The sequence below is a fragment of the Nerophis lumbriciformis genome, linkage group LG01 (genome assembly GCF_033978685.3).
Source record: "Nerophis lumbriciformis linkage group LG01, RoL_Nlum_v2.1, whole genome shotgun sequence".
Classification (NCBI taxonomy): Eukaryota; Metazoa; Chordata; class Actinopteri; order Syngnathiformes; family Syngnathidae; genus Nerophis; species Nerophis lumbriciformis.
The window spans coordinates 40,016,324-40,033,870 of NC_084548.2; the positions used below are offsets into that span (position 1 = coordinate 40,016,324).

The window sequence follows — 17,547 nt, forward strand, 5'->3', positions numbered from 1 at the left end:
TCCTTTGTTTTTATCTTTCATGGAGGTCTTCGAGCTGCTCTTTGTCTGGTCCCTCACCTAGGACCAGTTTGTCTTGGGAGACCCTACCAAGGGGCATAAAGCCCCCGGACAACATAGCTCCTAGGATCATTGGGACACGCAAACTCCTCTACCACGTTAAGGTGGCAGCTCAGAGAGGAGCGATTAAAATCATGATCAATAATTTTGAAATGCAAAAATCACAAAATAATTCAATGATCTTGCAAACTCTCCAAGTAAAAAGTATCAGATACCATACCAACATTTGTAGTATCTGCTACCTCTACTCTGGACATTTTCTCTGCTTTGGAATAACCTGAAGACAACAGCCAATTTACTTCAGTTTCTGGTGTTAACAGTTTCTGAAATGATGACCAGCAATGTTCAGCCACTATTTGCGTCATTGTGCTGCCTAACCAAAGTTGAAAAGACCTACTAAGGCCCATTTCCTACCACTTTTTGTTAGTTAAAATATTGTTTCCCTCTACGTCTTTTCTTTCAGCTCTACATTCAGACAACTACCCTTACCATCTCCATGAACCTGAGTGCCTCAGTAGCACTGGGCATGCTCTACATGCCCAAGGTGTACATCATTATCTTCCACCCTGAGCTCAACGTACAGAAGAGGAAACGTAGCTTCAAGGCGGTGGTCACAGCCGCTACGATGTCATCACGTCTGTCCCAGAAGCCCAGTGAAAGACCCAATGGAGAAGCCAAGACTGAGCTGTGTGAGAACCCTGCCACTGACCCCATGAGTGAGTACTCCTTATAGTATCATGTTAACTTTTCACAAATGTATATAGAAACATTCATGCATAAGCTAAAAACTGATAAGACTGACAGTTTATCTTTATTCTCCTTTAGTTGTCAAAGCCTGTACTGTTGGACTTCTTTAGGATCTACATTTATATCTGTGCTTTTGAGGTTTTTTAATGGTTTTCCCAGGAGTGTTGAGTAGTGTGTCTTTCTGCTACTTCTCGTATCTATCTTAGAGTTCCTTTCCTGCACTAGAAAATCCCATTTGGTCAATTTAATTGGTTGTGTGCCGCGGTAAAAAAGTATTTTTAATGCTTTATAGAAGAGGTCGGCGGTTATCTGCAAGACCTGTAACCTAAGTGCGCTGGATGAGGAAGTGGGACAGAAAGATTTGAAGAAGGAGAGTTCTATTAATGAAGTGGAGGAAATAATGGCTTTAGAACAGTGTTACTCACACCACCACTCATCTGACTCAGCAGTCTGTATGATTATTTAGGGTAATAGTCTGTAGGGTCCAAATCCAATATTGTGACAAAAGTATTTGGACATGCACAGCTGATCACAACACCTTAGACCAGGGCTAATCAACTGGTAGCCCCAAATCCGACCTGAGACTGTATCCATATCAGACCCTCGGTTCAGTTCAAAACCTGGGAGACAAACATGTTTGCAATAAATTCCTAAAATCACTAAAGTGCTCCTGTTATACAGAGAAACTTGGACCACTGTGAACACATTGGCGGATCCTTGCATTTACAGTTTAACCTTGCTAGCAAACATAGAACATTGGGGTCCAAACTTGTGATTTACATAACTGAGGCATTACACAAAGCACCCCTTTAAGTCCTCTCCTTTTTGGCAATCATAATTGTTTTTGTAATGTGATTTTTTGCACGATTGCACCAAGAAAAATTCCTAGTTTGTGAACCCGTTCTCAAACAATGGCAATAAAACGATTCTGATTCTGATTCTGATTATGTAACTAAGGTGTTACTGTAGCTTGTTTACTTCAGAATTATACTTTAGTTTTACTAGTAGTGTTAGTCAATGTTCCATTTTAGGTTATCTCTTTTTCATCATGTTGGCTATTCAACTGCTGGCTCGTGAGTTCAGTTAAAAAAAAACTTGTGAAACACTCACTTTTTTTCAGCAAATTCCTAAAAACATTAGAATGCTGTCATAGAGATGATCATTGACCATTTTTTTGCAGAAGATCCTTAAAAACAGTAAAGCGCTCCTGTAACTCTGACAAAATAAATAGACCAAAATTAAATGTCTACTGTAGAGGATGCTGGTTCCTTGGACTATACAACATAACAATATTAATAAGAAGTCCAACCCCGGTCCTTACATTTCTGTAAATATGGCCCCCAAAACTATATAGTTGAATATCCCTGCCTTAGAGATAGACCAACACACAATACAGACATTCAACAGAACAGCTCAATGGGGTTAACATGGGGAGACTGCGCTGACTTTAACCCTCTTGTTCTTTTTTCCTGCAACACTTCTGTCAGTACCTGGACTTGTGTTTTAGGTATTTATCTTACTGTAGGATGAACCCCTGACCAACAAGGTGCATACTGTACCAGAGGGTAGTGCATGGCACTGCAGAATGCTGTGGTAGCTGTTTGTTGGCTGATTTGGGGTTGATGACTATTAACAGTTAATTGCTGTTCAAACCAATTTACTTTTTTTCCATTGGCAAAATCAAATCAAGTACTTTGCTAGTAGTCTGATGTGGTTCCAAGTTGAGCTATATTAGTGACATACACCATTGCTAGTAGCTCACTGATTGGTGGATTCATCATCTCCACATTGTTGCAACCTTTGATGATTAATAGCTGGAAATGAAGAAACTCATTAGTTCTTATCGCTGGGCACTGAACAACACATACTCCACACTCTCCACTTTGCAGTCATCTGTTCAACACCACTAGCCCTAAACCCGGACGTTTGCTTCCCCTTGTTCTCCAGTATCGTCGTTTGTTTCTTCATCTCATTATAACTCTGTGGTTGTGCTGTTTTACCTGCAGCACTATTTTAAAACCACCCACTCCCCGTAAACAGAGGCAAGTAGCTTCTAGCTGAGCCAACACAATATTCATTCTTGCATCTTGCCAAGACCTTTTTGGACAACGCATAAAAGCCCTCTGGCCTCTGAAATGAAAGTGGAAACCATTATAATGTGGCAAACAGGAAACCCCTCTATATTTGTTCTAATTTACAACTCGTGTAGGGGTTATGTTAAAGTGTCCAGTAGAAAGGCAGGGTCGGACCAGATGGTGCTGTATTAATGTTTATTGATAAACTTGTTATTTTGTAATCCGCCAAGGCAACTTGCTGTCAGTGACTAGTATGCCATTTAAACAGTGGCTACTGTTTGACTGACAAATTGGATTTTTATTTTTTTTCATTGAGTTTTGGTGCATTAAACCTCAGGGACATTCAATTTGAATGATCTTCAAATCCAAACAGGAAATAAAAGTCCTTGAGTTTTTGAAGGGCGTAACATATTTTGGATTCAACTTTTGAAAAAGGAAGGCCTTACAGTAGATGTTTTTTCTGGCTCTGTGATATTTTCAAATAACTGCCAGTGGATCGTGCACCTGTGAACGACATTTATATAACAAAATACAGCAAAAATGTACTGAAAAGGACAAAAAAGACAGCTTTTGTCTCCTGACGGTTAATGATTATGCGTCACAAATTCTGCTGTAACTAATTTGCTTGATTAAGTAATGTAGCAAATGTATGTAGGAATTTGGGATTTTCTAAAATCAGAGATGTATTATTATGAAATGAGCAAAATCAATTCGGCAAGTCAGATTTTTTGTTCTTTTTGGCAGATTATTTAGTTTATTTTAAAGTAATTTAAGGTATCTTTGATTTTAGTGCTTTTTGCATTACTTTCCTAAGATGAGCAAGTTGGTCTAATGCAGTAGTCCCCATCCACCAGTCTGTGACACATTTGCTACAGGGCCACACAGAAATATTAAATAATTTATAAACAACCACATTTTATCTAACTTAACTTGTACCTGTCCCACTAGACACACCAACAAATGTGTTCATAGATGTATAATAAAAATCCTGATAGGAAGTCACCATTTGTTATATTTGTAATATCTTTGTTACATGGGACAATACACATTAATGAACATAAAAATGTAAATTTGCCAGATTGTAGCCAAAGGCTCATTTCAATCTGTGGTCCCCAGCCGGTTGATAGTGAGTACAAGGTCCATAAACAGTTAAATTAGACAGCACCAACATCATAAACAGTGCAATAAAATACACTGACCCAGATATGATAATAAGAATAAAATAAAATGGAGACCCACAAAAAGGACAGATTAGGAATAAAGTCACCATAGTAGTTGGAGAAGTGCTAAAGAGCTAAAGAGCAAGTGTGCTAAATTGTTGCATATAATCAGTGCGCTGAAGGAAGAAAATACACGTCTCACTTGGCCGAGTAAGTTAACGTGCTGATATTATTGCACGTAGCTCTATCTATGGGGGTATAGCTCGGTTGGTAGAGCGGCCGTGCCAGCAACTTGAGGGTTGCAGGTTCGATCCCCGCTTCCGCCATCCTAGTCACTGCTGTTGTGTCCTTGGGCAAGACACTTTACCCACCTGCTCCCAGTGCCACCCACACTGGTTTAAATGTAACTTAGATATTGGGTTTCACTATGTAAAGCGCTTTGAGTCACTAGAGAAAAGCGCTATATAAATATAATTCACTTCACTTCACTTATTGCACAAGTAGTTACATTAAAGATGTGTTTACGCATGGGAATTTGCACTACAAACAGCATACATAAGTGTATCTGCAAAATATGACTACATAACTTTACAATACAAATAGAAATCAGTAGAAATTAATTGTAACTAATGGCAAGTATAGCTATGCTAATTTCCTTGACGATGACGTTTAACACATGAGATATGTTAGCCAAAAAATAAGCCCACAAGCTAACGAAAAAGAGTAAAAGAACCAAAAGTCTTTGGAGAGCTTTTTTGCAAAAGGGTAAAGGCTTGGGCTCTCACTATTCCAGCATTACTTTTCATGCTCTTATTTTTGCTCTATTTATTGTTTATTGTCTATTGAATGGATCCCCATTAGCTGACGCCAAGGCGACTTGCTAGTCTTCCTGGGGTCCATATAGGAGCAAACAAAATTAAAATACAAAGAATATATGCATTACCAGACATTATACAATGGAAAAATACAACATAAGATAAAAAGCTAGTTAAAACCAGTATTAAAAATTCACGTCATGTGGGCAGCTGCAATAGGTGTATCTTCAAAGCTGTCTTGAATGACAATTTACTTTGTGAGAGATTCATGTGAGATGGCAACCGATTCCAGAATGATGTACATCTATACATGACTGTATGTTTGAGGAGATTGGTCCTGGGAGCAGGAAGTGCCAAATAGCCATTGCTGGCATTCCTAGTGTCATGAATATGTGTGTTAGTTGATTTTAAAAACTGTTTGTAAAAGTAATCTGGTGATTGATCTAAAATGATAGTTCTAAAGAACATAATGATATATTGGGCAGATATATTTATCTGCCACATGTGAAAAGCCAGTCTATGATAATCATGCCTAGATTAAATTGTCCCCTGGTGCAAAAAAAGGTTGGGGATCCTTGGTCTAATGTAAAAAAAATAAAGATTTTTGACCTTGGTGAATTTTGGCTTTTCTCTGTGCATATAGAATGTTGTCATCATAGTTAACTGTACATCTATCATTAGCTGATTATCTTTCTTGTTAGTATGAAGAGAAAGATGACTGACAGCTCATGCAAATCTCACATCGCAAGACCCTGAACGCCTCCTCTCCCGCATCGTGTCTAATCACACGGAGCGATCACGGCGCCCACAGGTGCAGCAGCTCCTCAAAGCCGTCTTTGAATGATGTCTACGGAATGACTGATTTTCCTGGGAATCTCTCCAAACAGCACCAACAGTTGTCACACTCATCTGTCAGGAGTGGAATAAGCTTATACAGTATGAACACACGGCTGATGGAGCAGATATATTCTCCATAGGGGGTGGTCCAAACCATCCCCTACAACTGTCACTGCGGCGCATCACAAGTTCCCAAGCGAGTCATCCGGTCTCCAGGATGCCATCCCAAAAGTGCATCGTGTCATCTGCTCTGTGGGCCTTTCACCTCCATGAATGTCTTCTCGCCTCATCTCTCCACTGCCTGCGCACCCTTTCGTCCCTCTTGACCTTTTTTTTGCAGCAGTGGAAGTGACATTCATTAATGGCGAATTTATGTGCATGACCGCCCGAAACCTGAACTGTGGCGCCACCATCCCCGGAGACTGTCCGTCAATGCCCGTAACCATCAGAGCGCCAAATACCTCGCTTTCAGCGCCTGTCAGCCCTGGAGGAGACGATTCGGAGTGATTTATAGGATTATGAAGATGAGCAGTTCTGCAGCTTTGCACTGCTATTGATGTGGTTTAATAGCCTCACAGAAGAAGTGGGATTTTCTTTAATTCATAAACGCTCATCACTCACTGTCCTCTACTTACACTGCAATCACAATGCATATGAACGCAACGTATTTATTCCAATCTTTATTCTCCATTGGTAAAGTTGGGGTAACTCACAGTGTTGTGTCCACTTGTTACTGATAATAAAGAAGACGACGATATCTCAAGTGTGTTATTTTTTACGATTTCTCTCAGATGTTTTTGTGTGAGTCAAGCAAAAACTAAAAGGGCTGTTTGGAACTGACACTGACATCGTAAAACCTTTGGTCTGTCAGCCAAATCAGGCAAACATTTTTGCAGCAAATTCCTTAAAAGACTAGAGTGCTCCTGCTTTGTAAAGGAATTTGGACCACTGTAAACACATTGGTGGATCTTTGGCATTGACATTTTAAACTCAATAGCGAACATACAACACTGGGGTCCAAACTTGTGATTTACATAACTGAGGTATTCCTCAAGGCACCCCTTTAAGTCCGCTTTTTTGGAGTTACAACATTTTGTGCGTAGTGGGATTTATGTAAGTAGGGTCTTATTGTTGTATCTTGTTTACTTCAGATGCAGTCAGTAGTCATTTGTTCAGCCTCTTTAGTTATACAAGTGGTGTTCCTCAAGGTTCTATTTTAGGTCCTCTCCTTTTCATCATTTGGGCTATTCAACTGGTGGCTCGTGAGTTTAGTTCAAAAAACCTGTGAGACTCACATTGTTGCAAGCAGATTCATAAAACAGTTGAGTGCGGTCATAGAGATGATTGTTGAACTTTTTTTTTTTTTCTGCAGAATGTCCTTTAAAACAGCAGAATGTTGCTGTAACTCTGACAAAATAATTCGACCAAAATCAAACGTATTCTGTAGAGGAATATTTTAAATAAGAATAATAGTGAAGGGAGAAGTCCGGCACTTTGGCCCTTAGTTTTCTGGAAATGTGTGCCCTAAAACAATTGATTTGATTATCTCTGCCTTAGAGTATTTAAATACACATATTTAACACACAAAGAGCCTGATTTACTAAGAACTTAGAATACCACGTGTGAAACAGTGTGTGCAATCCATAAAATAGCCTGTACTATTGGTGGGTGTGTTGTGTGAAAAGAGGTGCAGACTGCCCAAACCCGGGCAGTCATGGGCAGGCACGGCTTACTCTATGAGCTGGCCTGGGCTGGAAGCTGTTTATTCTACTGTATTTATTTATTTTTTACATCGGAACAGGTAAAATAAGATGGTCAGTAATCAAAACAAAGGCCCATTGACTAAGATGATAAAACAAGTAACTGACATGTTAGTAAAAGTATAAATACGAGACAAAGAAGTTGACAGAAACAAAATCCAATCATATTTAATTTTGTCTTGTCGATGGGTGGAACACATTTGGAATATATCAAATCGCAGCTCTGAAATGGCGTTCATTGAAAGAGGGGTGGGTGTTAGGTATGAGCGAGAGCCAATCAGATGCTTTTCTTTGCGGGATAAGGAAGTCACCGCCAAAACCAATATGTGTGGCTTTAACATGTACTATTTCTACACCAGGATGATGGTGAACAGGACACATTTCATATTTACTGCTATTATGCCATGACAGGCATCGATTCGACACAACTGTAAGTCAAATCGATTATTTGTTGCTATCACTGTTGTGCCAAAAACTGATTCCGTGTCAAAAATCGATTCCCGCCGCCGCTCCAGGCTTCTTCTGTCCACAACTGATTATTAACTGCATGTAGGACAAACACTTATAGTTGTGGTTATCATAAGGATATGTGTTTGAAATTATTTAAGCTTTTAACTTGTCCGAAAAATGACAGACATTTCTATGGTAATAATGGGATTGTAAAGGATCCGATGTTAATGTGCTAAAACGTTTTTTGTATAGAAGCTACTTACAAAAATAAGTGATATTTATTCATGCACATAATAAATATTATTCAAGTGTTTGGATATATTCATTCAAGAGAGTTGCATATATGGCAAAGAAGTACATATAAGCGGTATAGCTCGGTTGGTAGAGCGGCCGTGCCAGCAATTTGAGAGTTTCAGGTTCGATCCCCGCTTCCGCCATCCTAGTCACTGCCGTTGTGTCCTTGGGCAAGACACTTTACCCACCTGCTCCCAGTGCCTCCCACACTGGTTTAAATGTAACTTAGATATTGGGTTTCACTGTGTAAAGCGCTTTGAGTCACTAGAGAAAAGCGCTATACAAAAATATAATTCATTCATTCACATATACTGCTCTGTTAACGTTTTGAAGTAACTTCCATACCCATAAAACAGTTTTATATATGATAATAAAGTACTTACAGTATTGTACTGTTTTTTTTTAAGTTCCCTTAATACCTATAAGAGAGTTACATATATGATAATAAAGTACATATACTGCACTGTTAATGTTTTGAAGTAACTTATATACCCATAAAAGAGTTACATATATGATAATAACGTACCTACAGTACTGTACTGTTTAGAGTTGAAGTACCCTTTAAAAAGCTCAAATCAACTGCACATTTCAGAGTGGCCTTTTGTTGTGGGCAGCCTAAGGCACACCTGCTGCCCACAACAATCATGCTGTTCAATCAGCATCTTGATATTCCACATCTGTGAGGTGGGATGGATTATCTTGGCAAAGAAGAAGAATAGGTATTTTTTGTTTTGTCAAAGTTTTACATCTTTGAGTTCAATTCATGGAAAATGAAAGCGAAAACAAAAATGTTGCATTTATATTTTGGTTCAGTATATGTATTCTCTCTGAAAAAACAAACGTCATGAAATAAATACTAAAGGACACCAACAATCTGTCTTAATTAGCCCTTAAGTCTCCTATCAGCTATGAAATAATAAAATGTTGTTGCTGAATAGACAATATGTCCTAATATTTTTTATTTCTGACCGCTCAAAATGTTGACACACACATAGGACGGAGGATTCTCGTCTGTCCTACGTGTGTCTGCAGCCGTGTGTGGAACTGTCAGTTTGCACGTCCTTCTGACACGTGCTAAATAAGATAGAAAATAAAAATAAAAATAGTGCTCGCAAAATGGTGACGAGAGTTAATGAATCACATTGCGCATGCTAAATATGTATTATTGCATTTTCTCCTCCCAGTATTGTGGGCGTTTTGATGATCAGCATTTTTTTTGCATAATAATGAAGACAGAGTTGCAGAATAGATTGCACTTTTTATTTTGCTCACTTAACAGATGCAATCCACTTTTCACACATTTTAGATCAGCTTTGCATGTGCTACCAGGTTTGCACATGTTTAAGTACAAACCGACCTTTAGTAAATCAGGCCCTCAATATATTAGTACAATACAGGAGAGGACTGTCGCAGCCGTACAGTACGTGACGGAGTCAGCCCCAGCTTTCACATGCCCCAGTGGTTCCATCTTCTGCTGCCCGCTGGAGTAAGAGAAACGCATTGTACCAGCAATAGGTGGCAAAATGATCGCCTATATAAACTGATAGATGTCCTCACAAATATGAATATGAATCATTAAATGCATTGGCGAAAATGTGAATTTTGTGTCCTTGTCTCGATCTTTTATACATTGTTAAAGTCAAATGTAGCCGAGGGGGTAATTGTTCAAGTCTCTGATGGGCACATCAATCAGTCTGAGGTGTAAAAGTTGGCACTATTTTTTCACCTCTGTGCGTCGCTCAAGTACCCACACCCTGTAAAAATGTACGTACTGCAGCTTTGGAGTCTGCAGGTGTACCTAATGTTGTGGCCCAGCAGCGACTGCAGCACGGATTTCATATTTCATTCATTCACAACTCCTCCAACACGAACATTATTGTTTTTGCACTTTTGGCTTCTTATTAAATAACTTTTTTAAATAGATTCAATCTTGCACGTGGAAACTTTAAGTGTGGGCTTTAGTTGATATAACACTCCCGTCAGGGGGTGCATTCTACGCCGGGGGTGCATTATCCGGCACAACACCTAGTGCTGCAAAGGGTTCTGGGTATTTGTTTTGTTGTGTTTATGTTGTGTTACTGTACGGATGTTCTCCCAAAATGTGTTTGTCATTCTTATTTGGTGTGGATTCACAGTGTGGCGTATATTTCTAACAATGTTAAAGTTGCTTATAGGGTCATTCTCAGTGTAAACTGTATCGCTGTTGTTGTATGCGTTGCATTTACGTGAGTGTGTGTACAAAAGCCGCCCATATCTTGTGACTAGGCGGGCACGTTGTTAGAAAGGATGAAAAGCGGACGTGACGTCAGCTCGTAGAGGACGTTAAAAGCAGTGCCTTACGGGCACTCCCCCAGGACTGTGGAATGCGAGATATAATGACTGATGAACACCTTTGTTGGATAATGAGGGTTGCCTCAGCTCAAAGCCTGAGCCCCGACATTTATGAACTAGCATCTAAGAAAAGATGTCAGGTATCTGGCTTGGGCACATCAGATTAGATCAGTGTGTTGCAAATTGAGCAATTTAAAGTCCTGAATGGTTGGTTTATTCATTATTTTATTTTCAAAATTATTAGCCTGTGGAAAAAGTTAATGTTGATATTTACCTCAGAAGGCTGCAAATAGAAAAGAGGCATTCAATTTGTATTTAAATTGTATTTGATATGCCATTGATATTTTTTAATTATTATTATTATTATTTGAAACTCGATTTTGCATGTCACTATAAAGTTATATAAGCCTTGCTTGTTCAATATTCAATGCAAAACTTGTTTGGGTCCCTATTAAAAGGTTAATTTGTTCAACCTTGGCCCGTGGCTTTGTTCAGTTTTAAATTTTGGCCCACTCTGTATTTGAGTTTGACACCCCTTGATATAAAATATCGAAACGGTACAAGGCAAGTCATGCTGTCACTGCTACAGATTATAATAAGCACAAATTGACCTACTCTTGCTGGGAATGGCTGCCTGGCCTTCCTGCTGTATATAGTTAATAGCAAAACTCTGTTGTACACTCAGTGATGTTTTATTCATCATACTTGCAGCCCCAGAACACAAAATGCTAGAAAGGACTATAATTGCATAGCCCTGGAGAGTTGGTTACCATGGCAACATTAAAGCCGTAGAACGAGAATCTATTGCAATGTGTTTAATTAAGGCAGCATACGGCAACCTTTTTTCATTGTGCGGAGAGAATGACAGATGTGACTCACGCGTCCTTGCTGACTGACTGCCTGTCATTTGTGCCAGTGAAGCGCCACCCCAAAATAAATCCACCACCATCCTTTTGAACCTTAAAAACTTCAAATCCCGCCCCACCTGGTGGAAGTTGTGACGAGTCGGCAAGAGGGCAGGCACCTTGAACGGCGAGGTGAGGTCCCACATGAACGCGCTCAGCCACGTTTCCATGGCAATCCTCACTGGGAGCACATTGCTTGCCCTAGCCTTTGTTCGGTGCCCTTTTGTGTGTTGTTTGTTTTGATTGTTAGTGAAAATAGAAAAGTATAGCATTTACATGGAAATTATATGCATGGCTAAATGTGATTGATCACAGCTGGTGACAAGAATGCACTACCACATATTGGCCTGCAAATTACTTTTGCATTGCTCAAAGTTGTTGTTTCCTTCTTGTTCAGGTCAAGCAACCAAGAAGACATACGTGAGCTACAACAACCTCAGGATCTGATGTGCCGGAGGGGAGAAACACTGCTTGTATGTCATTTGTGATTGAAAAGAATGCTAGAGAAGCTACAGAGAAAGGGGAGACGAGTGCAGGCATCCCAGCACTACCTGCAGCACCAGTGCACTCATAACGGGATGGTGGACCGCATCCCACCCCCATCCAGACTTGAAAGAGACTAGCGGTGCTGTGGGCTGCTGAGGCCTCCTGTTGAAGCAAAGTGTTGAAGTTATTGACCTGGCCGACTCTGGCGGAGAACAAGCCGCCCGCTAAAAGGGTCACCAAGGACAGTGGATCTGCTTTCAAGATACTTTCTTTTAAAATGTCATTAAAGCCATATTCTCTTGGGGTTCTCATTATCTGATTTCTCTCCTGTACTGTTTCTGAGTGATTTTTCTTCTGTGCCTCTATTGCTCCAAGTACATCAAATTACCTTGAACAGCGAGCTCTGCCACACACAATAGTTTTCTTTGCCACAAATCAACTTGAAGGAAAAAAGTCAGTCCCATACGGCAAGTATATTTGAGTGATGGGCGTTGTACGTACATATATTTTTTTTGTAAATATTTGAGAGTATTTTCATGTTTGGAGTACAAAAATAGATAACAGTCAGTGTTCAGTGGGAGTTGGATGGTTAAGAAAAGCACCACAAAGTGTTGACTTTGCATGTGCCAATGTATGTCTGTTCTATTTGATGTAAGCAAAAACAATTAAAAAAAATAAATGATGATAATGATAATGAGCTTTGGCACTCCGACGCCTTGTTTTCTTTACCTGAACTCGTTCAAAGGACAGAATATGGCTTTAATTTGGTGATGGATTGACTCCCTCCTGTATGTGCAAGCATGTTTGTTTTTCGTAACCCTCCGTTCTGGTACCTAGCAACCTTGTGAGAAACTATGAATATCAGAGGGAACGTGCAAGTTTGTTGTGATGTCTGTCAAATTATGAACATGTAATAAATGCGTTTGTTATCTTTTATACAATGAAAGCACACAGCATATCACAGTTCTTTCAGTGCACGTGTGAGTGGGTTTCATGAGTCGACTAAACTGATGCATGAACATAATAAGTGTTGTTAATCACTGCAATGTTAACGGATGCAGATGTCATTGTCACCCCCACCCCACCCCTACTCCTCTAACCAGAGCAGTGCTGTCAGTCATGCAGTGAAGATGAGACCTTGCAAGAGAAGTCTACAGTCACACTCCTTTACTCACCCTTCTGCTCTTTTCTGTCTCAGCCCATCTTCATCCACCACAGCTGATACTCCTCCCAAGTTCCAGCAGCCGTGTCGGATCAGTTTGTCCCTGCTGAAGTCTGAGCCTTTGCTCCCGCTAAGCTCCTTTAACTCCATCGCCCTGCCTGATTCCTATATTGATTTTGATATGTAAGATATCGATAGATAAACATCTCCCTACGATCTGAATTATAGCACTCTCCTAACGTCTTACAAAATCAGTGAATTTGTGGTTTTGGTCACACTTTCACAACCCGTTTGATTATTTTCTTGTCTTGTGGTGAGAAAACATTTTTAGAAAACACAAAATGATAAAAGGCTACCGTAATTTCCGGACTATAAGCCGCACCAGCTAAATTTAGTGGAAAATACAGATTGCTCCATATATAAGCCGCACCCGACTATAAGCCGCAGGCGTTTTGATGTGTAATTACCGTAGTATATAGGGGTTCCTGCTACCACGGAGGGGATTGTCGAGACAGAGATGACTGTTTGGGAACGCAAGGCGTCCCATTTATTAACAATAAATCTTTCAATCATTCAATCAAACTTTCACATCTTTGACATGGCGAACAGCATTCGTGCAGAGTACAAATAATACAACGGTGCAAAGTAATACAAAGTACTCGCCTGTAACACGGCAGAAAAAGTGCAGTCCCGCGGCCAGTCATTGTTTAATCATTGTGTCATCGTCTTCCTCCTGCGTACTAAAACCACCGAAATCCTCTTCGTCAGTGTCGGAGAAGAACAGGTCCAAAATGGCGTCGTCAGCCACTCTCTCTCCTTTGTTCTCGCTCTCAAAACCTTCCTCTTCGTCAGTGGAATCAACGGCTCCGGCTTCGTCAGCCGTTACGCCGTCCTCTTCATCATCACGACGCAGCAGTTCAGCTTTTCGAAAGCCGTTGATGATCGTGGATTGATGTCCAGGGTACGTGCAGCAGCTCTATTTCCTTCTTTGACAGCCAGATCGATTGCCTTTAACTTAAAAGCAGCATCATATGCACTTCTCCGTTTGTTTTCCATATTGAGGGTGTTTGCATGAACACTTCCTTCACGCAAACTGTCGCTGACGCTCTCCTACTCTTTGTTTTGCTCTCTCTCTTATCTGGCGCCCGATGTCTGCCTCGGTCTCGCGCATCCTCGGTAGTGCGCGCACCTGCTGACCGGAAGCCGCACCGTCGTGTAAGCCGCAGGGACCAGAACGAGGGAAAAAAGTAGCGGCTTATAGTCCGGAAATTACGGTAACTTGTCAAGTATTCATTAGGGCCTCTGCTTTATATTGTATATTGCAATTACCAGTGGCGGGCTGTGCGTTTCCCACTTAGGCCTTCAGTGATCTCCGACTTCAATGATTACCTCTCACAATACCATAATTGATGTCACCAAATTTGATTTGATTTTTTAGATTTTTATTAAGGATCCCCATTAGCTGGTTGCCACAACAACCCACTAGTCTTCCTGGGGTCCACTTAATCATTGCTGGAGAAATACTACACAGGAACACATTTACGCCCTACTGGACATTGAATTAACAATATACAAAACGGGTTATTTTCTGGCACATTTAAAAATCAATTAAAACGCATAAGTAATTAAAACATATACCGTAAATTTCTTTGCTTGGCTTATGCAACTTCCGGTCAATAAAGTTTGATTCAAAGTACACACTTCTCAAATATATATTAACTGCCCTGACCACATGATGGCGACAACTACACATGTATCAATGTTAATTAAATGACAAGCATGACACACTTTAACAAAAAGAGTTTACAACTTCTAGTTGTAACAGAACAGCTACTGTCAACAACATGTGATCTGATTGGCTGTCGCAACTGTCTCTCAACTCTATGTTTCTCAAATTCATACGCTAACAATCCCGGTAAGTATCCAATCACAGGACGCGTAAATGTCACGTTCAACGTGAGGCCATCTAGAAGGCCTTACTGACAACAGCTCGTGATCTGATTGGCTATCGCAACTGTCTATCAACTGTATGTCCCCGTTCACTTACAGTGTACGGACGCCCGTATTGTTGATTCTGAAGACGTCTGGCAGATTTGGTACAGCATGGCAACATAAGATAGCTGAATTCTGATTGGATACAAACTAAAACTAAAAACAACAGCACTGGAAGGAGCATAATATGACATGAAGAGAATATGAATACTTTTAGATATTTAGGGAAAGTAAATAAAAAAATAATTGTATCTTTAATTATGATCATGATTTCTGGTTATGTTAGGCCAGCAGAGAAGGCCTTGCTGGCCCTGACGGTACACCACTGGCAATTACCATATAACCTCAAATATGTAACGACGGGGTCGCATTTTACTGCGTGGATCGTTCTCCCAAGATGCAGCGGGAACTCCGCAGGCGACGTGTAGGTGAGACAATGATTAATTGTCCATGAAATCATGCAAAAAGACAAAAAGACCGAAAAGCGTGCCGATAGCGTGGGAGCTACGGCGAAGCTTAGCACAGGAACAGAAATCAATGATCGTAGAAAATACTTAACGTAACGGGTTGCATGGAGGAAAATACAAAACGTCGTCGCTGTTGCGTAGTGCAAACAAGGAAGCCAGACTGATTGTCGCGAGAAACGGGAATACGTAGCTATTTGATTAGTGCCCAGGAGCAGGTGATCGTCCCGAACACTAATCAGAGGCAGGTGAACCTAATCTGCAGTCATGGCAACTAAAACACAAACCCATGGGGTGCTGAAAACAGGACTGAGGTAGTCAAACTAAAACATGATCCGGGCAACGGATCATAACAAAAATAATGCCTGCCCTGAGATCAAATTAAAGTCCCTAAATACTAAATAAGAGTCAGTCGACCCGAACATCTTTTTTACCATTTTGTATGTCTGTGCAACGATTTTTACACTACAGTGGAACCACAAATAATTCATTAATTAATTGGTTCTATATATTATATATATATATATATATATATATATATATATATATATATATATATATATATATATATATATATATATATATATATATATATATATATACATAACTACATAACAAGGTGGTAATGGCTCAAAAATCTATGTTTTATCCAAACAATAGCAAGGTTGAATTTTAACAAGCGTGCACACACACACACACACACACACACACACACACACACACACAAAAGTCTCATTAGTGCGCTTCAAACCAAAAAAGAAAAATAATTTTACCTGTTGGCCGGGAATGCTTGCGGAAATATTGAACACTCTTGAAGTTTCGGAGTGATAAACGAGCAGTGGCTTCACGGAGTCACCGCTAGCGTTAGCCCAAATTAGCAGTTTAAGGTGATCCTTCCTCGGCTTGTGTCTCGGTAGTGCCTTCTCATTCGTGTTATAAAAAGTCCACTGTTGCATCTTTTTCGGTCTCATCACAAATAGAGAATTCATGTGGAACAAAGCCCCCTTCGCTGATAAAATCCTCGAACTGAAGGTGCCTTAACTCGGAGGTTAACTAGCTCAAAGCGGTTGTTTAGCAACCTGAAGCTGTACAGCATGACTGTGAGAGTTTGGACACATTTAAAGCGTTTCTGATCACATAAAGTGATCTTTAAGACAGGCTGACACAGCTGTGACCGGTGCAAGGTACGACAATTGTGGAAATAAACACGTCAGAAGGGCCGCTAGCCTTTGAAGCTCTTCGAAACTGTCGCGCTCGTGTGTACAGGATGTGATGTACGGGGCCCCACGTATTCAAAACGGCCGTGTCTGTGTGCACAGGAAGTTATGGCATCAGAATGGCAGCTTGTGATGGCTTTAAGTATCACGCAAAATGAATCAATGAATGAATGAAGCGTTTGTACGCCGAGACATGGTCCGCACACAGAGGCAGATTTGGCACGCTGTTGTTACGTACAGGGTGGAGTAGACGGCACAGACACAAGGGGGCATAATTAAGCTGTATGATTTTATTATATATATATAAAAAAAAAATATATATATATATATATATATATATATGTATATATATATATATATATATATATTTATTTTTTTTTAATATATATATATATATATATATATATATATATATATATATATATATATAAAATAACGGAACAATAAGAACTAGAGAATGTAGTGTGACAAAATCCAAAAGTGTGTGTGTGTGTGTGTGTGTGTGTGCGACTATGTGTATGAATTAGCTGTTGAGTGTTACCGTAAATGTTGAGCGAGAGGCAAGTCCAAAAGGGGCAGAGCAGGCTCATAGATCCGTCAGACAAGCAGGAATTCGGGGGCTAGAAAGTCAGTTTCCAAGTGGGAGGTCGAGAATCCAAAAGAGGCAGCCAGAGAACCAGAGAGGAACAACAGGGAATCACAGAAGAAGACGAGACGCACAACTTGTCACACAGGAACTGGGATTTGTGTACGCGAACAGAAGATTACGTTCTGGCCCCGGATAGCAGGTTGTGC

General features: G+C 40.1%; 1 protein-coding gene across 2 annotated transcripts in view; it reads left to right on the top strand.

The window, feature by feature from the left end:
* The window catches only part of LOC133619882 (metabotropic glutamate receptor 7-like), a 279,178-nt gene extending 266,337 nt beyond the window's left edge, over positions 1 to 12,841 (top strand). For both annotated transcript variants that reach the window (XM_061981152.2, XM_061981153.1), the window contains exons 9-10: positions 521 to 773; positions 11,829 to 12,841. In XM_061981152.2, the coding sequence (XP_061837136.1) occupies positions 521 to 773; positions 11,829 to 11,878 (303 nt within the window). In that variant the 3' untranslated portion in view covers positions 11,879 to 12,841. The remainder of the gene's footprint in view (positions 1 to 520; positions 774 to 11,828) is intronic.
* Positions 12,842 to 17,547: the final 4,706 nt, after the last annotated feature.